General features: G+C 41.7%; 1 protein-coding gene across 2 annotated transcripts in view; it reads left to right on the top strand.

Moving 5' to 3' along the window:
- Positions 1 to 26,567, top strand: part of LOC122548922 (corticotropin-releasing hormone receptor 2-like) — a 203,352-nt gene that overhangs the window by 119,563 nt on the left and 57,222 nt on the right. For both annotated transcript variants that reach the window (XM_043687903.2, XM_043687904.2), the window contains one exon: positions 22,810 to 22,916. In XM_043687903.2, coding sequence (XP_043543838.1) covers positions 22,810 to 22,916 — 107 coding nt within the window. The remainder of the gene's footprint in view (positions 1 to 22,809; positions 22,917 to 26,567) is intronic.

Raw genomic sequence — 26,567 nt, 5'->3', positions numbered from 1 at the left:
TGATGGGTGCACCACACCATTCTTTGCACACAGCTTTGTTTCTGACCCCTACAGGGTCTATACTGTTTGCTGCAACTAACATCTCCAGGTTTAGTTGTCCAGTAATAATAGTTTCAGATTTTTCACCATCTGCGAGCAGTAAATCAAAGCTGTGTCCTTTTTATTCCCTAAGGGATTTTCTTTTGAACACTTCAGTCGGTGTTGAAACAATAACCAACCCCATTATTCACTCTGACAATTCAAACTGAAAAATTATACTCATTGTCCTTGTTTCAGCATCTGTTGATAAATTGATCTATTGATTCTTGTGGCTTTTGCCCATAGATGATCAATTCTTAACAATGAATTCTAAAGTTAAATCTAATGTTAGATTAATAGCTGGTGTTCTGTGACTTCCACATCTCTGTGGGATCTTTCTGGTCATCTTCAATAAGCCAGAGGTATTGACTTTGTGTAACCCGTCATTATCAACTTGATCAGTACCTTCGCTGCTTGTTTAACTGCTGCTTACTCCATGAACTTTTGTTTGCAAAGATTTAAACGTGGATGTTAGATCCATGGCTTTCCAGTTCACAGAATCCCTACAGTGTGGACGCAGACCATTCAGCCTCTCAAGTCCACACTGACACTTGAAGAGCATCCCAGCCAGGCTTAATGTCCCTAACCTATCCCTGTAACCCTGCATTTCCCATGGCTACTCCACCTAACCTGCACAACTTTGGATTGTGGGAGGAAACCCACACAGACATGGGGAGAATGTACAAACTCCACACAGACAGGTGGAATTGAACCTGGGTCTCTGGTGCTGTGAGGAAGTTACTTAGTGTACTTATTGTTCCTTTCTATTTTTGGCTCAAAACTTGCTTTAACATTTGTTCTGTTGGCCATGCATTTTTCCTGAATGCAGTCCATGTTTTCTTTTGGAGTTTGAATTTCAGAACGCTTTATTTAGTCCAGGGTGGGGCCACCCAAATTTGAAATATCCTTTCGATAGAGCGAGTTCAAATCACTTGGCTGCCTGCATGAACTTGGCCAACTGAAAGTACTCACTGTTTATTTGGAATTTTTTTTTCCTGTTTTCTGTTCTATGGGAACTTGCAAATTGCAGATACATATTGTTTGCTGCTGCTGTTTCCCTCAGCTTGCAAAGCTGCTTTCTTGTTTTCTCTATGGGTGGCACGATGGCTCAGTGGTTAGCACTGCTGCCTCACAGCGCTAGGGACCTGGGTTTGATTCCAGCCTTGGGTGACTGCCTGTGTGGAGTTTGCACATTCTCCCTGTGTCTGCGTGGGTTTCCTCTGGGTGCTCTGGCTTCCTCCCACAATCCAAAGACGTGCAGGTTTGGTGAATTGGCAATGCTGAATTGTCTATAGTGTTCAGGGATGTATAGGTTAGGTGCATGAGTTAGGTGTAAATGTAGAGTAATTGGGTAGAGGAATGGGTCTGGGTGGATTACTCTTTGAAGGGTTGGTGTTGACGTGTTGGGCCTAATGACCTGTTTCCACAGTGTAGGGATTCTAAGGAAAAGAACAATCCCAGACACATGTAATAATATTCCTCTGTTATCTAAATGTAACACAAATGAAGTGCATGGATTCCATTTACTTGAAGATCTCTGGTGGGCTTTCGGGCTCATTTTCATGTTGACCTCCTAATGGTACCTCACTCCGAAGGTGATAACAAAACATGAGGGAGAAGAAATAAGGAGCCAGAGGCAAATCCGTAGGAGCATTAGAAAATGTATGGGAAAAGGTAAAAAGGAATATGCTGAAACATGGGGGATAAATAATTTATGTTACACAAGGAAAGTGACAGTGAAGCAATTTGAGAATTATATCCTAAGTTATTCCACTTTAAGCTTCAAATCAGGCAATACTTCAGAGATTGTTCAAATAAATTCCTTTAATACTTCATTACATTCCAAACCTATTCACCAATCTGACATTGCATTAACACCTAAAAGCAGAATTAGTGTTCACCCATTGGTGTATATTTGATTACCTACTTGAGTGAGTTTTTCATTACTTTGAAGCAAACCAGAAAAAAGAGCACTACATTTTTATCAAATGTGCTTACCTAGATCTGAATAGTACATCTGAGCTTTGGGTGGTAATTCCACCACTGCAGCTTTATATCCAAAACTGTAACATTGGTTACATGTCATAAAGATCTTATTGACTATAAAATGCTTTGAGAAAGCATGAATTTACAATGGACACTGTACAAAGGCAAGTTACTTCTTTTGTAAAATATGAATTTTAAACCATGGAACTATAACGAGGCTCAGTAGAAGAATTGAGTCCAAAACATGTGGCACTGGAAAAGCACAGCAGGTCAGGCAGCATCCGAGGAGCGGGAGATTTGGAGCATAAGCCTTTCATCAGGTATCATTCCTGATGAAGAGCTTATGCCCGAAACTTTGACACTCCTGCTCCTCGGATGCTGCCTGACCTGCTGTGCTTTTCCAGTGCTACACGTTTTGACTCTGATCTCCAGCATCTGCAGTCCTCACTTACTCTCAGTAGAAGAATAGTCAAATTTCAGGTTTTGAAATGTGTCAGGGTGATTTGATGGGGACATAATAGCCCATTTGTAGTACTACTACTGCCTAAATCTCGTCAATGTAACATGTATTGTTGCATTAAGATATTGGTATGAGGAAAAGATTAGGGGATTACGATTCAAAAGATAAATGTCTGCTGTAAGTACAAATTGATAGAATAATGTTAATGGGTCACTAGTAAGTTTCAAATCCTCTGGGCAGAATTTTCAACCTTTTTTAGCGATGTAGTCAATAGTGAACAGCCTGACAAAGTGTAGCAAAAATGGAAAAATCAAATCGTCAACATTGAAAACAATGTTTCCAAATTTCCCCTTAATATTTAAACAGTGAAATCAAATCTCACTAATGAGTGGTACCCATCTTGTTTCCATGGTTTTACATCCTGTTATTAGCTGAACCCATCTCTTTTCAGCAGCTTCAATTCTCCTTTCCTTCCAGCAGAAATTGCACGGCACCAAGCCCTGACCTGAAAGCCAGAGCAGTTACCTCTTTTTGCTTGCTCCTCTGGGCCTTCAGCCCTCTGTCTTTATCACAACATCTCTGCATGCTCCACCATCCCTGTCCTCGTCCACCCTTAAAGCAAGCAAGTCAGCATCAGCAAGCCACCAGCCTTTCCACATCACCATGCCTGCTGTCAGTCCAACTCACCCACCACTTCAGGACTTCTTTTCAGAGCAGAGGAACGTCTATGACTTTCATGCTTCTGCTAGTTCACTTTAAGTGCAGGAAAACACATGCACCTGCACAAGATGCCTCTTATGGCCCTTAGCTACATTTCCTAGTGGCCCCTCAATTTGCAGTTATTTGGAGCTTGCCAGACTCTGTGGCATGCTTGACTTTTACTGAAGAAGGTGATAAAGATGCTTGTCACTGTTTAGTGAACTGAACACTCAAAGGAGTAGACATATTGCTGTGTGCTGCTATGCTACATCATTGTCACAACTACACCAACTGCCAATAGCTTATGTGGCAAATGCAAGGAAAGCTTTCTGATAGGTTCATTTTCATGCTGATCTCCTGAAGGGGGAAGATGATGACCTAATGTTATTATCAATAGACTATGCATCAGGAAACTCAGCTAATGTTCTGAGGGTCCAGGTACAAATCCCACCATGGCAGATGTGTAATATTGAAAAAAAAATCTGAAGTTAAAAATCTTCTGACTACCATTGTTGATTGTTCGAAAAACCAATCTGGATTACTTATGTCCTTCAGGGAAGGAAATCTGGCATCCTTACCTGGTCTGGCCTACATGTGACTCCAGAGCCACAGCAATGTGGTTGACTCTCAACTGCCCTTAGCAAGCCACTCAGTTGTATTAATCTCAACAAAGAAATGATGAACCACCTAGACACCAAACAAGACAATGACAGAAACAGCCCTGTTGACCCTGCAAAGTCATCCTTACAAACATTTCGGAGCTGGTGTCAAAGGTGGAGATTTGTCTCACAGAATAGTCAAGCAACAGCCTGGCACAGTCAAACTCACAGAATCATACCTTACAGACAATATCCCAGGCACCACCATCACCGTTCCTGGACATGTCCTGTCCCACTGGCAGAACAGACCCAGCAGATATAGCAGTGCAGTGGTATACAGTCAGGAAGGAGCTGCCCTGGGATTCCTCAACATTAACTTCAGATTAAACCTGGCAAGGAAATCTCCTGCTTATTACCATATACCATCCTCCCATGACTGATGAATCAGAATTCTTCTATGCTGAACAATACTTGGAGGAAACAGAGGGTGGCAAGGTCACAAAATGTACTCTGTACAAAATGGGGATTTTAATGCCCACCACCAAAAGTGGCTTGGCAGCAATACTATTGATCGAATGGGCCTGGTCTTAAAGGATAGCTGCTAGACTAGGTCTTCAGCAGATGGTGAGAGAACCAACAAGAGGTAAAAACATACTTGACCTCATTCTTATCAATCTGTCGGCTACAGATGCATCTGTCCATGACAGTATCAGTAAGAGTGACCACTGCACAGTCCTTGTGGAAATGAATCTGCCAGTGGGACAGGATATATCCAGGGATGTTGTTGGTGGTGCCTGGAACATTGTCTGTAAGGTATAATTCTGTGAGTTTGACTGTGCCAAATGGTTCATCATTTCTTTGTTGAGATTAATACAACTGAATGGCTTATTAGGCCATTTCAGAGGGGAGTTGAGAGTCAACCACATTGCTGTGGCTCTGGAGTCACATGTAGGCCAGACCAGGTGAGGATGGCAGAATTCCTTCCCTGAAGGGGTTTTCCCCAGATGGGTTTTTTGAACAATCGACAATGGTCATCAGAAGATTCTTAACTCCAGACTTTTTTTTCAATATTACAAGTCTGCCGTGGTGGGATTTGTACCCGGGTCCCCAGAACATTACCTGTGTTTCTGATGCATAGTCTAGCAATAATAATTAGGTCATCCCCTTCCCCCTTCAGGAGATCAACACGAAAATGAGCCTACCAGAAATCTTTACTTGCATTTTCCACATAAGCTGTTGGCATATGGTGTAGTTGTGACAATGATGTAGCATAGCAGCACACAGCAATATGTCTACTCCTTTGAGTATTCAGTTCACCAAACATTGGCAAGCATCTTTATTGCCCTCTTCAGTAAAAAGCAATGCATGCCACAGTCTGGTAAGCTCAGTACTGTCTCCATACTGAGCATAACCTCCATCGTGTTGTGTGCACTGTAGCCACGATAAATGGGACAGACTTCTAACAGATCTAGGAACTCAAGACTGGACAACCATGAGATGCTGTAGGCCATCAACAGTCAGCAGAATTGTGCTCCAGCACAATGTATAACCTCTTGGCCTGGCATATTTCCCCACTCAACCATTACCATTAAGTCAGGTGATCAACCTTGGTTCAATAGAGATGGCAGGAGAGTATGCCAGGAGCCACACCAAGCAAACCCAAAAATCTGGTGAGCTACCAAACAGGACTACTTCCATGCCACATAAAATAAGCAGCAAGTAATAGATAGAGCTATGTAATCTCATAACCAATGGATCAGATCTCAGCTCTGCAGTCTTGCCCCATCCAGTTGTGAATAGTAATGGAAACTTAAACAACTCACTAGAGGAGGAGGAGGAGGCTGTACAAATATCCCCATCCTCAATGATGGAAGAGCCCAACACATCAATGTAAAAGATAAGGCTGAAGCTTTCACAGTAATCTTCAGCCAGCAATGCTGGGTGGACGATTCATCTCAGCCTCCTCCAGTCCGTCGCCAGCATCACAGATACCAGTCGTCGCTAATTCAATGCATTCCACGTGACATTAAGAGACAGTTGGAAACACTGGATACTGCAAAGGCTATGGGTCCTGAAAACATTCCAACAATAGTACTGGAGACCTGTGCTCCAGAACCTGCTGCTCCCCTAGCCAAGCTGTTCCAGTACAGTTACAATACTGGCATCTACCCGACAATGTGGAAAATATCCTGTACACAAAAAGCAAGACAAATACAACCCAGCCAATTACCGCTGCTCCATCAGTCTACTCTTGATCATCAGTAAAGTGATGGAAGGTATCATCATAGTGCTACATGCAGTACCTGCTCAGCAATAACCTGCTCAGTTATGCCCATTTTAAGTTCCCCCAGGATCAATAGCTTCTGACCTCATTATGGCCTTAGTTGAAACATAGACAGAAGAGCTGAATTCCAGAGGCATGGTGAGAATGACTGCTCTTGATCTCAAGGCTGCATTCGACCGAGTGTGGCATCAAGGAGCCCTACAAAACTAAAATCAATGAGTATTGGGGGGATCCCCCTACTGGTTGGAGTCATACCTGATACACAGGAATAGAGATGTATTTGTTGTCATCTCAGCTCCAGGACATCTGTAGGATTTCCTCAGGGTAGTGTCCTCAGTGCAACCATCTTCAACTGCTTCATCAATGACCTTCTCCCTATGAAAAGGCCAGAAATGGGGATGTTCACTGATGATAGCTGCTGTTGCTGGTCACCTTGTCCCTCATTTCCAAGGTCTAAACCATGGAAGCACAAGGAACACCATTTTAATATAATGCAGCCAAAGTCTGTGTAGAAAGCATCCTCCAAATTTTACAAAACAGTATGAGCAAACACTTTAATTAGATCATTCCTTAGTCTTGTTTACTCGCATTCTAACTTAATACGTTCAACTACGTTCTCTTAATCCTCCGAAGCTCGCTGACCCACATCACCACCACTTGCTCCAGGCTAGCCTGTCCTTTGTGATGTGTGATATTTGGACTTGAAAGCCCTGCTCTAGCTGCTAGACTTGTATATAACAGTAGCATAAGTTTGATATTTTAATCTCTTTGAAATAGAGGCAAAGATTCCAAAATAATTCAAGCTATTTTTTTGTACTTATTAGTGGCTTTCAATGATCTCTGTAAATGAACCCAAAAAAATCTGCTTCTCCAATGTTCTTTGCATTTTACCATTCGGGAACTACTCTGATCCATCTTTCTTCGGAATGATCTCACGTACCTCCCTCCACCTGCCACAGTTTTGCCCATTTATTTAACCTATCAATCACCTTTTGTGATGTTGTGCTCGCACATACACTTGCTACTGTGCCACTTAACTATTATGGTTAGATTGAGTTTCTCCCGAATTGCTGACTTGCCAAAATGGGAGTTGGAATGCAGGTCACTGGTTTTGGGATTTATAAAAAAAAAGTCCTCAAAGAAATTCTTAATCACAGGATTGGCAGCAGCAACCCTGACTGTTTTTGCGGAATATAAAAACGTACTCCTACTTTTGAGGTCCTTCTCATCTTGGCTGACTGAACAAAGTATTTATTGCATATCCTCTGCTCGGTAAGCTGTAAAAAATAGTATATGGATTCTACCCCATCAGTGACACCAGAATTTAAGTTTATTTCTAATGTTGCCATCTGAGTCAGGTGGATAAGCCAGCAATGAAAATGTACCATAAGGCTTAAAAGCCAGCATTAAGTTCAACATTTTCTTTTGTTTCAGTTGAAAATATCTTCACATAATCCTTACCAAGTACTCATTTCCAAATCTAACCAGGCCATAGCATTAACAAAGTCTTAAAATAACCAGAGATGTCAAAGCAATCTCAAGATAATTTGTAGCAGTGTTGGCTGTTGCTTATTTTTGCCCTAAAGATGCATGCAGTTCCTTGCACAATCTTTGCAAATTGAATATTCTCCATTTTGGACTTAAATACAGGAAGCGGGCTTTTAAATATTTACCACGTCTCCATGAATAAATTTACACGAGACACAATTCATGTATCACTTCACAGCTCAGCTCAAATAAAATATGACAGAACGAGTCTCAACTTGAAAATAATTCATTCTGACAAACATTACAAAGATGCTTCAAATTGCTTTTGATTTGGATCAGCCCAAGGATGTGATTGAACTTGTCCCAACTGCACTTGAGGGGCTTCCTGAAATACTAAGATAAAAGCATGCTTCTTATCCAAGGTCTGGCTATTTTTAGTGTTGCATATTGCTGGAGGATGTTTAACTGAATCTGGAATCGGCTAAATTACCATTGATTTAAAAAAGGACTTTTTCTTTTGGGCAGATGATATCACTCAGTTTTTTTTTGTTTGAATCAAGTTCAATCTGTCAGGATCAATAATCCTCCGATAAATCAAAAAAATGAGGTGCTTTCAATGTAAAGTGAATGTGATAAATTGACATTCCCACAATAACGTTTCACATTTGGGGATGTGCATTAGAATGTAATGATTGGATGGAAAGGGCAATACTATATCTTCTCACATAAGGTCACCAACTGCTCCAGAAGTACAGATTAAGAAATATATGTCTCAAGTTCTTAGAGGATGAAACTCACAGCATAAAGCCACACAATTCAGCACAAAGTGACTCAAAATAAATAGTCTCTTTTAGAATAATCATAGCATGGCTGATGTGAGAAATGGAAATATCTCGATAGTGCAATAAGAAAGGCTGATTTCAGAAAGTGAAGTGGAAAGGCTCAAGTGAGAGGGTTTTTTTTAACACTACATCAAAGCTGCACTATACTGTGGCTCATGGGTATCCTCTGAATTGGTAGGCTCAAGTCCCACTACAGAGTCTGAAGGACATAGGGTAGACTGACACACCAGTTTGTTATGGAAGGAATGCTACAATATTAGTCTCTTGGATAAGATGTTAACCTATACAATCATTATGTCATTGGCTGATGTGTATCATATAACTCACTGTATTTACCTGACCATGTGGTACTTTACAACACTCTGAAGTTGTGAAAGACACTACACAAAAACACAAGTCTTTTCCTCCTTATTTTCTAGATTGGTTTCAGAATGTTCATTGCTTACATTCAAAATAAAAAGAATATGCAGTTTTGTTGCATTGACAGCTGCAGTTCAATAAAAACAACAAAAGGTGAATCAAGAGACAAGATAATTTGAGAAGAAATGACTCATAAGCATAGTTCACATTACTGTCCTTGTTAGTTCATACAGGCCCATTTAACTTTGCTTTGTGAACACTTTACTTCCCAATGGGCCTGTTTCCATGGAGGCAGGAGAATGTGATTAGTCTGTTACCAACTAGGTTGACATTGTGTTGGCCTGGTATTCAAATCATCAATTCTGTAATGTAATAACAGAAAAAGCAAGCATTTATCTGAAAGCAAAATACTGTGGAAGCTGGAAATCTGAAATTAAAACAGAAAATGCTGGAGAAACGCAGAATATCTAGCAGTTTCTTTGAAGAGAGAAACTGGGTGAATGGGCAGAATTTTTATGTCCTACCAGGGTCAGAAGCAGAGTTCAAAATTACCAGTATTGAGTGGCATGCACATACCTGATATATGTCCAGCACTGACTGTTGTAAGGGAGGCAGGATCACACTCTCACCCTTGACCCCATCACTAAAATGAAGGTTAACTATTGAAACTCAGTAAGACTCGTATTAAGGATATACACAAAGAGGCTATCTGCCTTTACCTGCTTGTTTGGATGCAAGTGTCATTCAATGGTCATTCTATTAAGATCAAACAGGGATTCAGACAAGTGAGTGATGGTAGGAAGAAGTGTGGGTGGCGCTTACTAGGAGCAGGTGTTCAAGGCAGCGGTAGATGAGGTAAGTTTTAAGATCCCACCTCCTCCCAGTGCTGGATCCCTCGATCAGAGACTGAATGCCTTTGTGTGAGGCACTCCCATCCCCAGAGATTCCACTTGTATACACACCATGGTCTATTTATCATGCCCTTCACACTGTTCATTCCTGGGTTAATATCATCAAAGGGCCTCCCCATCATGGAATCATGGATGCTTTTCATTTTGTTTGATCTTTCAGCATGTTCCTGGGATGGTACTATCTTATTGAAGAACCCTCTTAGTTACCTACCTTTAGTGCAGCCAGCTGCTTCTCTGAAGCTGGAAGGTCTGTGTTGGCTGTTCTAGCTGCCAGAAAGCACTTGCCATTCTTCAGTGGACATTACACTTCTCTTCATGTTAATTAAGGAAGCCTCTTGGTGAAAATAAACCCTCCCCCATTCACCAGACAATCCCTGAGGCAGCTTCGAGCCCAGAAATAGCCCTGATCTTTGTTTGCCCCACCCTGCAGCTGACTTTTGGCCCAATGTTTAGATCAATGGTTTCAGTACATTCAAGTTGTTCCGTCCAGAAGCAACTGATCATCATTGAATTGAAGCATACATTTTTCTTCCATGACATGATAGATTTTGCCCTCAAAGGTCTATCTGTATTTTCATCCCACATGGAACTAACCCTTTGTGTGAAGATAAACTCCCAGATATTGGGGCTCATTCTGTCTTTTACTGGATTGAACTTCTGCTCCCTTGTCCTCTCTCTGCACCTTCTCTGTGGCTATAACATTTGTAATCTGGACTCTGTTCTGGTACCCTGATGCACCTGATCTGCCTGTAGAGCACATAAAACAATACTTTTCACTGTATCTCGATCCATGTGACAATAATACATCAAACTCAAACTGGTTATCTTTCCTCCTTGTTTAACATGCCTTAGATTCTGCTCAAACCTGCTACAAAGCCTATAATCCTCCCATTGTAGTCACTACCTTTCATTGTTCTTCAGAACATCTTCAGTCAGTCTGGTGTGTGGAACAGCTCTCTGCGAAAGCAACAGAAATCTTACATTTGTATTAATCCTATTATTCTGCTGTTTCACTGGATCTTCCACAACTTCAAATAATTGGATTAAAAGATATAGAAACAATCTTGTACCAGATCTCCCATGACCCAGTGGCAGAATCTTCAAGAAGAAGGTGGATATGGGTCTTGTAGCTAAAGACATCAAGGGATATGGGGGGAGAGTGGGTTTAGGATTTTGACCTCAATGATCAGCCATGGTCAGAGCAAGCTTGAGGGGTTGAGTGGCCTACACTCCTATCTTCTGTGCTTCTATGTTTCAGTGAGATCCACAGCAATGTGGACAACACTCAACAGTCCTCTGACATGGCCTAGATGCTGGGAATCAGGAATAGACACCCTGTTCACATCCCACAAATGAATTTAAAAAGAACTAAAATGCTCCTTTTACACAAGAAACCCTAAAATAGTGCTCACCATCTTCAGGGTCACTTAACATTTGAGCAGTGAAGGAACAAAACAAAAAGGAGTATTGAACAGGGTGGAAATTGGCTTTTATAGACAGCTAATGGTGGACTTGAAGACAAAGAGGATCCTGTAACATGATATGGGTGCCTTGCACCAGGCTACCCCCTGTCCAAACTGTAATTTTACCAAAAACAGGAGAAGAGTTGGGCGTCTTTAATGCCCATGGGCCAGTTAAAGCTCTGAAGTGGCCGATTAATGCTGTCTTAATGGTCTCATTACATTTTTACCAGAATTGAACCGGGAGGGGAGGTTCAAGCCATCGTCAGCTCCCTGAGTTCTCATTGCATGGGCTCATGACAGGTAACGGGGAGAAGTGTCTCTTTAATGAGACACCACAATCTTCCTCATCTGCAGGTATTGATTCTCTCCAGCCCTGGTTGTTTTTGGTTTGCCTATTCAAGTTCACCAACTCCTTCACCCCTCTCTCAGTGGTGTCTTCTAGCTTGACCCTGACAATTCCACCCCTTACTCCCAGTTTGGTCTGGCTTTTTCTCCTCAGCGTTCGTGACTGAGAGTTGTTCACTCTCAGTGGAGTTGTTGCAACCAGAGGCCTATCACACTTTTAAGGCAAGATTTCCTGCTCAGACTCTGCAAAAGTCCTCCTTTAAAGGAATAATCACCCTTCTATGTGTTAAATGTTTGTGTAGCTGTTGGAGTTGGGGTAGGCACACTTCTAACTTTTTTACCTGGACAGCTGTAACACTCCAGTACCTCTGTGCCTACACTAAGTTTCAATGTGTGGACCATTATATCCAGGCAGGAGCCAAGGAAACACATTAGATCATTTAAGTTAAACATTACACTAATGTATCATTAATCAGATGATCCACTCCAATATATTTACAGGATATAAAATTGCTTTACAATTGAAACTCTCATGATGGCTAATTATTCCACAGACATATAAATGTCCAATTATTAGCTCGGTAACAGTGGCAGCACAGTCAATTGACAGGACTCAATAAGAAACCTACTACTGGGCTCCAACAAACAATGCTTCAATAATTCTGTCATGAGTAACACATTAAGTCTTGTGATGACAACATCATAATTACAGAACAATCAAGACTTTTGTCAGTTCTGAACAAGCTTTTTCAATCAACTGCTCCCACAAGCAATTTAATAAAAATACACACATCATCTACAAGTACACACATACAGGCAATCAAATATGCACCACAAATGTACACATGCTTACACACATGTAGATTGCTAAAAATAAACAAGAAGTCAAAGCTTTTTGTCTGGCACTTATCAGGACTATGACAAAGAAATAAATTTAAAAAGCTCACACAGTAACTCCCATCAATATTGGTAAAGCTCTTAATTGTTTTGTAATTATGATGTTGTCATCACAAGGTTTGTTATGTTGCTCATCACAAGGATAGCTGTGGAGGGGTTTTTCTGACTGGGAGCCTGTGACCAGTGATGTTCTGCAAAGACCAGTGTTGGGACCTCCGTTGTTTGTAACTTTTATAAATGTTTGGATGAAAATGTACCTGGTCTGATTAATAAGTTTGCAGATGACACGAAAATTGTTGAGGTTGTGGATGATGAGGAAGGATATTGAGTGATTCATAAGGATATAGATCAGCTAGAAAGTTGAGTGGAGAAATGGCAGATGGAGTTTAATCAAGTCAAACATGTCTCACAAAAATGATTGAGTTTTTTCAAGAAGTAACAAAGAGGATTGATGAGGGCAGAGCGGTGGACGTGGTCTATATGGACTTCAGTAAGGCGTCCGACAAGGTTCCCCATGGGACATTGCTTAGCAAGGTTAGATCTCACGGAATACAGGGAGGACTAGTCATTTGGATACAGAACTGGCTCAAAGGTAGGAGACAGAGGGAGGTGGTGGAGGGTTGTTTTTCAGACTGGAGGCCTGTGACCAGTAGAGTGCCACAAGGATCAGAGCTGGGTCCACTACTTTTTGTCATTTATATAAATGATTTGGATGTGAGCATAAGAGGTATAGTTAGTAAGTTTATAGATGACACCAAAATTGGAGGTATATTGGACAGTGAAGAAGGTGATCTCAGATTACAATGGGATCTTGATCAGATGGGCCAATGGGTTGAGAAGTGGCAGATGGAGTTTAATTTAGATAAATGCGAGGTGCTGCATTTTGGGAAAGCAAATCTTAGCAGGACTTATTCACTTAATGGTAAGATCCTAGGGAGTGTTGCTGAACAAAGAGACCTTGGAGTGCAGATTTATAGCTCCTTGAAAGTGGAGTCACAATAGGATAGTGAAGAAGGCGTTTGGTTTGCTTTCCTTTATTGGTCAGAGTATTGAGCACAGGAGTTGAGAGGTCATGTTGCGTCTGTACAGGACATTGGTTAGGCCACTTTTGGAATTTTGTGTGTAGTTCTGGTCTCTTTCCTATTGGAAGGATGTTGTGAAAATTGAAAGGGTTAAGAAAAGATTTACAAGGATGTTGCCAAGGTTGAATAATTTGAGCTATAGGGAGACTTTGAATAGGCTAGGGCTGTTTTCCCTAGAGCATCGGAGGCTGAGGGAGTGACCTCATAGAGGTTTATAAAATCATGAGGGGCATGGATAGGATAAATAGACAAGGTTTTTTCCCTGGGGTAGGGGAGTTCAGACTAGAGGGCATAAGTTTAGGGTGAGAGGGGAAAGATGTAAAAGAGACCTAAGGGGCAACCTTTTCACACAGAGGATGGTACATGTATGGAATGAGCTGCCAGAGGAAGTGGAGGAGGCTGGTACAATTACAACATTTAAAAGGCATTTGGATGGGTATATGAATAGGAAGGGTTTGGAGGGATATTGGCCGGGTGCTGGCAGGTGGGACTAGATTGGGTTGGGATATTTGGCCGGCATGGATGAGTTGGACCGGAGGGTCTGCTTCCGTGCTGTATATAACTCTAAGCATGGTTAGTAAGTTTGGGGATGACACCTAAATTGGTGCTAAAGTGGACAGTGAAGAAGGTTATTCAAGGTTACAAAGGGTGCTTGATCAATTGGGCTAATGGGCTGAGAAGTAGCAGATGGATTTTAATTTGGGTAAATTCGATATGTTACATTTTGGTAAAACAAACAGGTGCAGGACTTGTACAGTTAACGGTATACAATTGAAGGTTTGTGTTGTCGAACATTGAGACCTAGGGTTCAGGTGCATAGTTCTTTGAAAGTTGTGTCACAGGTAGGAAGAGTGGTAAAGAAGGCATTTGGCATGCTTGCCTTCATTGCTTAGACCATTGAGTATAGGAGTTGGGACGTCTTGTTGAGGCTGTACAGGACATTGATGAGGCCACTATTGGAGTACTGTGTTTAGTACTGGTCGCCTTGCTACACAAAGGATATTACTAAACTGGAGAGGGTGCAGAAAACATTTATAAGGATATTACTAGGACTGGAGGATTTCAGTTATAAGGAAGGAATGGATTGCTGGGACTTCTTCATCTGAATTGTAGGAGGTATGGAGAGGTGACCTTATAGAGGTTTATAAAATCATGAGGTACATAGAGAAGATGAATAGCAAAGATCTTTTCTCTAGGTTAGAGGAGTTCAAAAGTAGAGGGTGTAGGTTTAAGGTTAGAGGGAAAAGATGTAAAAGGGACCTGAGGGGCAACCCTTACAGACAGAGGGTGATTTGTATGCGGAATGAACTGCCAGTAGAAGTTGTAGATGCGGGGACAGTTGCAACGTGTAAAAGACATTTTGATAGGTGCATGTGTAGAAAAGATTTAGAGGGATAACGGCAAAATGCAGGCAAATGAGACTAGTTTACTTTGGGAAACTTAGTTGGTATGGATGTGTTAGACCGAAGGGTCTGTTTACATGAGATCATGAGAACATAAGAACTAGGAGCAGGAGTAGGCCATCTGGCCCATCGAGCCTGGTCTGCCATTCATTAAGGTCATGGCCAATCTTTTCTTACCTCAGCTCCATTTACCCACCCTCTCACCATTACCCTTAATTCCTTTACTGTTCAAAAAATTATCTATGTTAGCTTCAAATACATTCGATGAGGAGGCCTCAACTACTTCACTGAGCAGTGACTGTATGACTCCATGATACATTTTAAGAGGTTAAATGCCAGAGAAAAGACAGGACCCTTATGATCATTGATATGGAGAGGAGCCTTGGAGTGCAAGTTCATAGCTCCCAGAAAGTGGATAAGGTGGTAAAGAATGTGTATGGCATGCTTGCTGTCATTAAATGGGGCATTGCATATAAAAGTTGGCAAGAATTTTTTCCAGCATGGATATGTCAAGTCCTAGGGGGCAAAGATTTATGGTGAAGGGGCAAGTTTAAAGGAGATGTGCAAGGCAAGTTTTTACACAGAAGGTAGTAGGTGTTTGGAACATGCTGCCAGGGGAGGTATAGAATTGCAATATTTAAAAGGTATTTAGACAGACACATGAACAGGCATAGAACAGGGGAATATGTACCATGTGTGGGTAGATGGGATTAGTTTAGGATGGCATCTTGGTCAGTGTAGACATGTTGGGCTGAAGGGCGTGTTCCCTGTGCTGTGCTGTTCAATGTTCTATGTTCAGTGCTTCATAAATATCCTCCCTCATCCCTCACAGATTTCATCATAATTATCAGTCACGAGATAATTATTAGTCATTACAGGGTAGAGCCCATTAATCTGTCTCAGGTGTGAACATCATTTGTAGTAAAGTCTTCAATTGTTCCTAAAATTTTTTTTATTTGGGGACATGGTGTTTGTGCTTGACTTGGGACATGAGGACCCTGGAGCAACTGTGCGATAAAGTCACTGAGCTGCCCATCACTGAGTATAATTATCACAGGGTGGGCAATCTAAGAAAGCCCCAGAAGGAAAATTGGTAAACACTCTGTACTCATAGAGTCATCAAGTCATAGAAATGAAAAGCACGGAAACAGACCCTTCAGTCCAACCCATTCATGCCGACCAGATATCCCAACCCAATCTAGTACCACTTGCCAGCACCCAGCCATATCCCTCCAAATCCTTCCTATTCATATACCCATCCAGATGTCTTTTAAATGTTCCAATTGTACCGGCCTCCACCACATCCTCTGGCAGCTCATTCCATACATGCACCACCCTCTGTGTAAAAATGTTTCCCCTTAGGTCTCTTTTATATCTTTCCCCTCTCACATTAAACCTCTTCCCTCTAGTTCTGGACTCCCCCACCCCAGGGAAAAAACCTTGTCTATTTACCCTATCCATGCCCCGCATGATTTTGTAAACCTCTACAAGGTCACCCCTCAGTCTCTGACCCTCCAGGGAAAACAGCCCCAGCCTATTCAGCCTCTCCCGATAGCTCAAATCCTCCAACCCTGGCAACATTCTTGTAAATCTTTTCTGAACCTTTTCAAGTTTTGTAACATCCTTCCATTAGGAAGGAAACCAGAATTGCACGCAATATTCCAAAGATGGCCTAACCAATGTCCTGTAAAGCCACAACATGACCTCCCAACTCCTGTATTCAATACTCTGACCAATAAAGGAAAGCATACCAAACACTTTCTTCACTATCCTATCTACCAGTGACTCCACTTTCAAGGAGCTATGAATCTGCACTCCAAGGTCTCTTTGTTTAGCAACACTCCCTAGGACCTTACCATTAAGTGTATAAGTCCTGCTAAGATTTGCTTTCCCAAAATGGAGCACCTCACATTTATCTGAATTAAACTCCATCTGCCACTTCTCAGCCCATTGGCCCATCTGGTCACACTGCTTGAAAGACATTGCGAGCACAAGATAAATTATTCCTTAGCTCTTGTAACTATTAGTCAGAGCTTGTATACCTATAATTATAATGTACAGCAGTATTTAGTATTGATTGTAAGAAACAGTGACACTTGGAAGTCAAAATCTGAAGATAGCTCTCGACTTTGAATTTTCCTTGACCAGTCTGTAAAGAACACAGACTCATAGTTTGCCGTTAAGTCACAGAATCAAAGGCTTATGTCTCCACTTTGGATCTAGAGGAAGTAATTATTCTAAATAATTACCACCTTAAGTTTCAAGCCTTTATGTATCTTTTCCAACTAGCTTCTGAAATAATATTGTGACTTACCCTTTGGTCTCAGCTCTTATTGGCTTTTTCTTGTTCTGTTTTCCTCCTCTGGATACAATATAGCAAAAAGAATTCTCCCTATACTCAAATAATATCTACTGGATTTCTCCATAAGGATCTCTGATCATGGTATTAAATCATATCAAAGTGGCACCTGAGTCTGTAGCACTCCAGAGAGAGGCCCTCTCTTCTTTCAATTTACTCTGGGACACAGAAGCCATTTATTATCCAGCCCTAGTTGCCCTTGAGAAAATGGTGGCGAGCTGCCTTCTTGAACAGCTGCAGTCCATGGTAAGCTGTCGGTTGACCCACAATGACATTAGGGAGTGAAATCCAGGATTTTGACAGAGGTCAACTACACTAAAGGAACAGTTATGTATTTCCAAGTCAGAATAGTGACTGCCTTGGAGGGGAATTTGCAGGTGGTGGTGCGTCCATATATCCACTGCCCTTGTCTTTCCAGGTAGAAGTGGTCATGTGTTTGGAAGGCATGATTGAAGGAGAGTCGGTGAATTTCTGTAGTTCATCTTATAGATGGTACACGCTTGCTGCTATTGAGCATTGGTGGTGGAGGGAGTGGATATTTGTCTTTGTTGTATCAATGAAGTCAGCTGCCTTGTCTTGGACGGTGTCATACTTCATGAGTTTTGTTGGAGCTGTACCCATTTAGGCAAGTAGCCCAATAAATATTCCATCAAATTCCTAAATTATACCTTTAGACAGGCCCTGGAGATTCAGGAAGTGGGTTAGTAACTGCAGGATTCTTACCCTCTGAACTGCCCTTGAATGCGATGTTGTTATTAGGGGGTTCAGTGATGATAATGCTATTGAATTTCAAGTGGTAATGGTTAGATTCTCTGTTATGGGAGATCGTCCTTGCCTTTCATTTGTGTGACACAAATGTTACTTGCCATTTTGCAGCCCAAGTCTGGATATTGTCCAGGTCTAGTTGTATTTGGACATAAACAGTTTCATTATCTGAGGAGTCATAAGTTGTTCTGGACATTGTGCAGTCAATAGTGAACATCTCCATTTCTGACCTTCTGATGGAGGGAAGGTCATTGATGAAGGTGAATGAATGAATGAGTGATTTTTAATTGTCACGTATATTTTGGACGATACAGTAAAAATTGTTTTGTCGTCACAATCCGATGCTATTTTGAGTTACAAAAAGAATAAAAAGGCATTACTTAAATAGAGTTCAGCTTCTGCTCACATTGGGTCTCAAGCATGGTGCTAGAGCTTCTGCAAGGTCTCTGCTAGATGTTCCAGGCCTCAAGTAGTCCTGACTCTGGGTACAGCAACAATAACGATAATGCCCCACGCTCCAGTGCTGCCACCACCTCACCGACACTGTCAAGAGTCATCACAGCCAATGCCCCGCGCTACCGCCAAGAGTCCAGGCTCCAGGCCTACTGCAGCCAGGAGTCCAGGCTTTGGACCTACCGCGGCCAGGGGTTCCAGCTCCAAACACCGTCATTGCCAAGAGACCAGGCTCTGGGCCTACTATGTATCTGTGACAGACAGATTGGTGAGGATAAGGTCAAGTCTGTTTTTCTCGCTTGTATTTTCCCTCACCACCTGTTGCAGACTTGTTCTCCCAGCTACATCCTTTAGGACTCGATCAGCTTGATCAGTAGTGGTGCTGCCAGGTCACCCAGGGTACGTTTTGTTCTCTCACCACTCTATTCAACATGGAGGAGCAGAGTCATCAGCCGAGGGAGGATGGTAGTCGATAATTAGAAAGAGCTTTCCTTGTCCATGTTTGACTTGGTGCCATGAGACATCATGGGGTCTGAAGTCAATGCTGAGGACTCCCAGTGTAACTTCCTCTTGTGGTTCAGAACCTTTGAGACAGGAAGCCTGGGTCCAAGTCCCACCTGCTCCAGAGGTATATAGTAGTATCCCTGAACAGGTTCATTAGAAAATACAACTGTGATGCCACCTCTTCTCCATCTATCCTGCTGGTGGGACAGGGCAAATGCAAGGATGGTGATGGTGTCTGGGACATTAGGTCTGTCATGTATAATTCTATAAGTTGTAGAGCCATAGAGATCTGCAGCAGAGAAAAAGGCCCTTTCACCCACTGCGTCTGCACTGGTCAAAAACTACTATCTAACTATTCTAATCCTATTTTCCAATATTTGGCCCACAGCTTTGTACCCCTTGCAATAGGACATCTAAGTACATGATTAATGTTATGAGTGTTTCTCCCTCTAATTCCCTTACGGGCACTGCGTCCCAGATTCCCACCGCCCTCTGGGTGAAAAAATGTTTCCTTACATGCCCAGTAAACCTTTTGCCACTCACCTTAAATCTATGCCCAGGCCATTTATCCTTCCAACAATGGGAAAGTTCCATCCTTTGTATGCCCCTCAGACACCAATCACGCCACCCCTTCCGCGCCCCCTGTCTTTTCTGCTCCAAAGAAACAACCCCAGTCTACCCAATGTCTTTTCACAATTAAACCTCTCCAACCCAGGCTACCTTCTGGTAAATGTCCTCTACAACCTATCCAGTGCTATCACATCCCTCCAATAATATCAGTTTCAGAAGTGCACATAGATTTCTTGCTGTGGCCTAACCAATGTTTATACAGTTTCAGCATTAACTCACCACACTTTAATGTCTGTGTAGAGTTTGCACATTCTCCCCGTGTCTGCGTGGGTTTCCTCCCACATTCCTCTGGGTATTCCGGTTTCCTCCCACATTCCAAAAGATATGCTGGCCTGCTGAATTGGCCATGCTACATTGCCCATGATGTTAGGTACATTAGTCAGGGGGAAGTGAGTTTGGGTGGGTTAATCTTCAGAGGGTCGGTGTGGACTTGTTGGGCTGAAGGGCCTGTTTCCACACTGCAGGGAATCTAATGTAATCAAACTCTTTGCCTTGGTTAATAAATGAAGGTATCCTGTATAGTCACTTTCTCTCCCTGTCCTGTTATCTTAAGAGACCATTGGACATGCACACCGAGGTCCCTCTAATCCTTGGCGCTTTCCAGGGTCTTACTGTTCGTTAGGTGTTCCCTTACCTTGTTTGTCCTGCCCAAGTGCATCACCCCATACTTATCCAGATTGGATTTCACTTGCCCTGGATCAGGCCATCTGACCAGCCCATTTGTATCCTCCTGTAATCTAAGGCTAACCTTCTCACTATTTACCATTGCATCAATTTTCATATCATCTGCAAACCTACTGGTCAATGCTCCTACTGTCAAGTTTAAACCATTTCTCCATACCACAAACAGCAAGGGCCCCAGCACTGATCCCTGTGTAACCCCACCAGATACAGGCTTCTAGTCACACAAGCACCTCTCAATCATCCCCTTTGCTTCCTGACATTGAGCCAATTCTGAATCCAATTAACTAGATTTCCTTGGTCCATCCATGCAGGACTTTATTAAATGCTTGCCAAAAATCCAAATAGACAATATCAAATGAATTACCCTCATCTATACACTTGAGCTGGTCTGACAAGACTTCCCCTTAAAAGACCATGCTGACTTTTTTTGATTAATTCCTGCCTCTGCCAAGGGCATTCATTATTTCCCTCAGAATTGCTTCCAACAGTTTCCCTGTTACTGAAGTTAGACTGACTGGCCTGTAATTTCCTGGATTGCTGGAGTGTAACTGAATCAGGCTACTGCTCAACTAGTCTATGAGACAGTTTTGGCACTAACCTACAGATGTTAGTCATGAGTATATTTTTCGGGTCAACAGGGTTGTGGGTCAGAAGTCACATGAAGTCAGAATATGTAAAGATAGCAGATTTCCCTCTTTTCAAGACAGCTTTGTCAAAGGGTCAGTTAGGCTTGAAACATCAGCTCTTTTCTCTCCTTACAGATGCTGCCAGACCTGCTGAGATTTTCCAGCATTTTCTCTTTTGGTTTCAGATTCCAGCATCCGCAGTAATTTGCTTTTATGGTTTTTTGTTCATCATTCAACATTCAATTCCAGACTTTTAATCAAATTAAAATTACATCATTAGCCATGATGGGATGTGAATACAGGTCCCAAACTCATTATCTGGAGCTATAGCTTATTAATTCAGCAACAAAACCACAAAGCCATCACATCCTCTTGTAGATGGTTATCTTCGCTTAATGTTGACTAACAATATTTGCTTCACTTCGTGTAGTGCTGATCATATTGATGGTACCTTTCTCAATATACTTCTGAATTTTTAAAGTATTTACTTTAAAGAACCCCTTCTTCTTTTTGGCAGAATTTGTAGATTTCCTCTATTGTACTTTTGCTGTTATATTTCACATCAACCTTTGGATATTCTGAGCTTTTTGATTTCAAATAGGTATTTTTTCTACATGCTATTCTTGCATAGCTTGAAATGTTTATTGAAGTGTTTTGTAACTTCTCCCAATGGACTTGGTTTAGTTGTTTCTTCATCTAACCTTTTAATGTCATAATAGAAGCAAGTCACACAAGTAAAGGAGTGGAGATTTGGACAGTTCAGCTTTCCCTACATACTGTGAAGTTTCCACCAAGTTTGTGCTTTGGCCATAACTGATTTCCTAAATGGCAATTGGCCTGATTTATAGGGATGGCTCCCATTCAGGTGGTCCAAGCAATATAAGCTTAGAAAAAAAATGTCTCGGTTTCCTTCTGGATAAGGAAGCAGAGGAGTTTTCCTCTGAAACCAACGAGGATCCGTGATAAACACAACCATAAACCCATCAGACACAGGAGCAGAAGTAGGTCACTCACCCATCGAGTCTGTTTCATCATTCACTGAGATCAGGTGGCACGGTGGCTCAGTGGTTAGCACTGCTGCCTCACTGCGCCAGGGACCCAGGTTCAATTCCAGCCTCAGGTGACTGTCTGTGTGGAGTTTGCACATTCTCCCAGTGTCTGCGTGGGTTTCCTCCCACAATCCAAAAGATGTGCAGGTCAGGTGAATTGGCCATGCTAAATTGCCCGTAGCATTAAGTACATTAGTCAGAGGGAAATGGGTCTGGGTGGGTTATTCGTCGGAGGGTCGGTGTGGACTTGTTGGGCTGAAGGGCCTGTTTCCACTCTGTAGGGAATCTAATCATGGCTGATCTGATAATCCTCAACTCCATATTTCTGCCATTTCTCCATAACCCTTGATTCTCTTACTGATGAAAAATTTGCCCATCTCAGCTCTAAGTGCACTTAACAGCCCTCTGTGGTAAAGAATTCCACAGATTGATTACCCTCTGAGAGAGAAAAATCCTCCTCATCTCTGTTGTAGCTGGATGAATCTTACTTTGAGATTATGCCCTCTAGTTTTAAACTTTCTCACATGAAACCATGAGACTTCTAAGATATCCTTCCTTTCCCTCAATCATGATCAGCCCACAACCTCTACATGTCTGCTCATGTGGATCTGTAATGACAGCTCCTCTGCCAGCATTGGACAGTTGATTCCTGCTGGGTTCAGGGCAAAGTCAGAGCCTGAATATTTAGGTAAGTTCCTAGTTTCTAAATTGTCCTGGGGCACAGTATGCCACGACCCTCACACCGACCATGATGTAAAATCACCGTCTGATTATTATTAAGCAACAATATCAAGAGATTTATCTAAAATATCTTCAGTATTTTTGTTTACATTTTATTTCAGAGGAAATATCAACTCCACTACAAGATTGCACTGATCATCAACTATCTGGGTCACTGCATCTCGGTTGGAGCCCTCATAGTCGCATTTATCCTTTTCCTTTGTCTGAGGTATGTTATCTTCACTGTGAATCTGACATTAATTTGTTAAATCACCAACGTTAAGATGTGATAATATGGTCATAATTGGCCATCGAACTTTACCTCAGTGAACAATATGACAGGAATAGGTTAATTCATTTCATCCTGGAAGAGAAAGTGAGGACTGCAGATGCTGGCGATCCTGATGAAGGGCTTATGCCCGAAACATCGATTCTCCTGCTCCTCGGATGCTGCCTGACCTGCTGTGCTTTTCCAGCAACTCACTATCGACAACGACTAATCCATTTCTTCCAGCTTGCCCTCTATTGTGTTAACTGCACACAACTCATCCCAGTATTCTTTGCTTTCCTTGTGCCTTTTAATATTTTCCAACTGTTAAACTTTTCTTGAGGCAACTCAATTGACTCTGCAACAGTAGTCATCTCAGGTGGTACATTTCCATACTCCTACAACACTGTTGTGAAAATTGTCTGCTGGATTTTTAAATCAAATTGAGCAGAAAATATCTAACTGTCCTCGTATTCTGCATTCTTACATGAGCGGGGAGTCCTCACTTATTGTTGGGGATAATTAATTAATTCTACATCTATATCCTGGGCAGTATTTTCAAACGTCCTTCTACCACATCTCAAGCTGCTGTAGGCCTCATTCTCAATGAATTACAGCAGGCATTCATCATTCCGTTCACACATATCCTCCTCTTCAGGGGACCAAGCTTCTCCCCAGATAGGATCAGATTTCTTTTTTACCATTTTATTCAATTGTCTATTGCATTCACACACCAACATAAATAAAACAGCCTAAAGACAGAGATAAAATCTTTGAGGAGAAAGTGAGGTCTGCAGATGCTGGAGATCAGAGCTGAAAATGTGTTGCTGGAAAAGCGCAGCAGGTCAGGCAGCATCCAGGGAACAGGAGAATCGACGTTTCGGGCATAAGCCCTTCTTCAGGAATTCCAGAAGAAGGGCTTATGCCCGAAACGTCGATTCTCCTGTTCCCTGGATGCTGCCTGACCTGCTGCGCTTTTCCAGCAACACATTTTCAGCTCAGTAAAGACAGAGATACTCAGGGAGCACCTTGTTTTTTGAATCGGCATTTTTTACAGCCTTCTGTCCTCAACATTGAATTCATTAGTGTGAGCCCGTAATCTTTGGCTAACATTTGGTTTGCTTTTTGCATGCTTTGCCTTTTCTGTTACCTTTGCTTTCAGACAGCAGCGCACCTGCTCCAGCCACATCTTTTGATTCTTTGCTTGCCCTGTCAGCATGCCCTTTAGCCCTGGAAGACAACTTCTCAATCGTTCAATCTCTCTTCTTGAAACCTTATCCCTCCCAGCCTATTTTTCTAACATTTCCCAAACTCTCCAAAACTTTGTGGACTAAACCAAATTCCCTCAAAAAAATGGAGAAAATAGCCTAGACCCTAACTTTTTTCTGATTTTTTAAAGGTAAGTGCCAGGCTGGCATTCTGGATGCAATCCGATCAGTCAAACTACAAGTCTTGAAGCAAAAAACTCTTTATTCATTATTAAAATAAAGCACATGAAAGAAGAACTTGGAATTATTTAACTCTGTTGGAAAACTTTACGGAACAATTTATTTAACTACTAAACAGTATCTGTTCCAATGTAGCAGCACCCTATAAACACACCCTTGGCAAAGGCAAATTCAGTAAAATAGAGTGTCCCACATTCAATTCTAACAGCAGGAAGAGAACCCCAGCTTTTTGCTGTAAGAGAAAGAGGGAAAACAGCTTCCAAATCAATCCTCAAGATCCAGCAGCAACGTCTACTAAAAACTTAAAACTAAACTCCTGGTTCTGTGGGAGCCTGACCCTACCCATTCAGGCTGCTTCTATTGGTCCAACTTAAAAATAAAACCAAGATTTTCAAGCTGTCTACTTCATTGGTTTCAAATAGACAGCTCATCAATCTGTCTTAAAATCTATCTTCAAAAACTAAAATCCATCACAAAATACATCTCTTAAAGCCATAGTATCGACACAAAACAATCTGTCAGACCTGCTGAGTATTGACTGTGGAAGGATTGTGGAGTATGACTAACTTTGTTGCTGGCATGTGAACAAAGTATGATCCCAGAAGAGTGAGAGCTAACATCTGGCCCTCTTCATATCAAAGCAACCTGTAACTAGTTGCTAAGATGCAATAAACTATACGCTGGACAGATTGTCTTATGAGGAGAAGTTGAGTAAATGGATCTGTACTCATTGGAGTTTTGAGGAATGGAAGCAATCTTATTGAAACTTAGGAGATTCTTAAGGACTTGATGGGATAGATGCAGAAAGCTTGTTTCCCTTGAGGGACAGCCTTGAACATAGAACATAGAACAATACAGCACAGAACAGGCCCTTCGGCCCACGATGTTGTGCCGAACATTTGTCCTAGCCTTGGATAATCTCAAAGTAACAGGTTGCACATTTAAGACAGACATGAAAAGAAATTTCTTCAGTGAATCTGTTTGCTACTAAGGGTTATTAAGGCTGGGTTTTTAAGTATATTCGAGACTAAGACAGATTTTCAATCAGTTAGGGAACCAAGGGTTATGGTAAAAGACAGGAGCAGAGTTGAAGATTATCAGATCAACCAGGATATCAGTGAATAGCAAAGCTATCTTCAGTGGGTGGAATGGCCTACTTCTGCTCCTATATCTTATTGTCTTAATATTTTATTTACTACAAGATGCTTCTAGTTAGACCAAGAATAGGTTTTCTTCTGCCCCTCTGCACCAAGCAAGCCTTGTAGTTTCCTATACTCAAAGACAATGGTGTAGCAAACAACAGCTTATGCAATGTCATAAGCTAGGCCTATTCATGCAATAAGTATTTCCAGAATTTTCTATTATTATTTCATATGAGAGAGACGAAGGTGGTACAATATGGTTATGATGCATCTGGGAATAGAAATGTAATTTTCAATATCTATATCTCACAAACTAATCAAGGTGGCTTCTCTCATATTGACCCTCATCCATTAATTTAAAATGCAGTTATATTCCACAACACTTGCACACACTTCACATAACCCAGAAACCTGCCTACAACCAAGACAAGATAGTACCTGTTTGACATCATCATAGACAGCCATTTCAAAGATGCCACAGATAATTGCAAGGTTTGTGAAGGTTTGTAGCTCAGGTACAAACCTTCACACGCAAGTATTTCCACACTGTAAGTAATCTAGAATTCTACTCTTCAGCTTGTATTGTCTTTCCACATTCCTTCTAACAAAATGAATCACTTCATCCTCCTCTTCATTCATATTTATTGGTCATTTGTCTTTCTGTTACACCAACCTGTCTCATTTTACATCATTAAAATGTAAACACAGAGACACAAGTCACTGTAAGACATTGTAGGAACTGATTGAATCTGCTGGAGCTCTTTATTACCTTTGCAGCTGTTAAATGTGAACAACTTCTGTTCGCAGCTTTAATCAGTTGTTTGTATTGATAAACGAGGTCATTGGGCTCTTGCGATATAGTTGTGGTGCACCTACATCTGGGCAAGAAGTCCTGGGTTCTAGTCCCACCTGCTCTAGAGTGTGTCATAGCATGTCCAAGCAGGTTAGTTAAAAATACCATAAAGGAGGCAGCTGCAGAGTGCTAACCTGTTGTTTTCAGTCACACTGTCATGTACTGTGTG

This window comes from Chiloscyllium plagiosum, unplaced genomic scaffold, assembly GCF_037043375.1.
Source record: "Chiloscyllium plagiosum isolate Xiang-an unplaced genomic scaffold, Cpla_swu_hap1 HiC_scaffold_4, whole genome shotgun sequence".
In the NCBI taxonomy this organism is placed as follows: domain Eukaryota; kingdom Metazoa; phylum Chordata; class Chondrichthyes; order Orectolobiformes; family Hemiscylliidae; genus Chiloscyllium; species Chiloscyllium plagiosum.
Note: the sequence above shows the minus strand (reverse complement) of the source record. Positions and strands in the feature narration are given on the sequence as shown.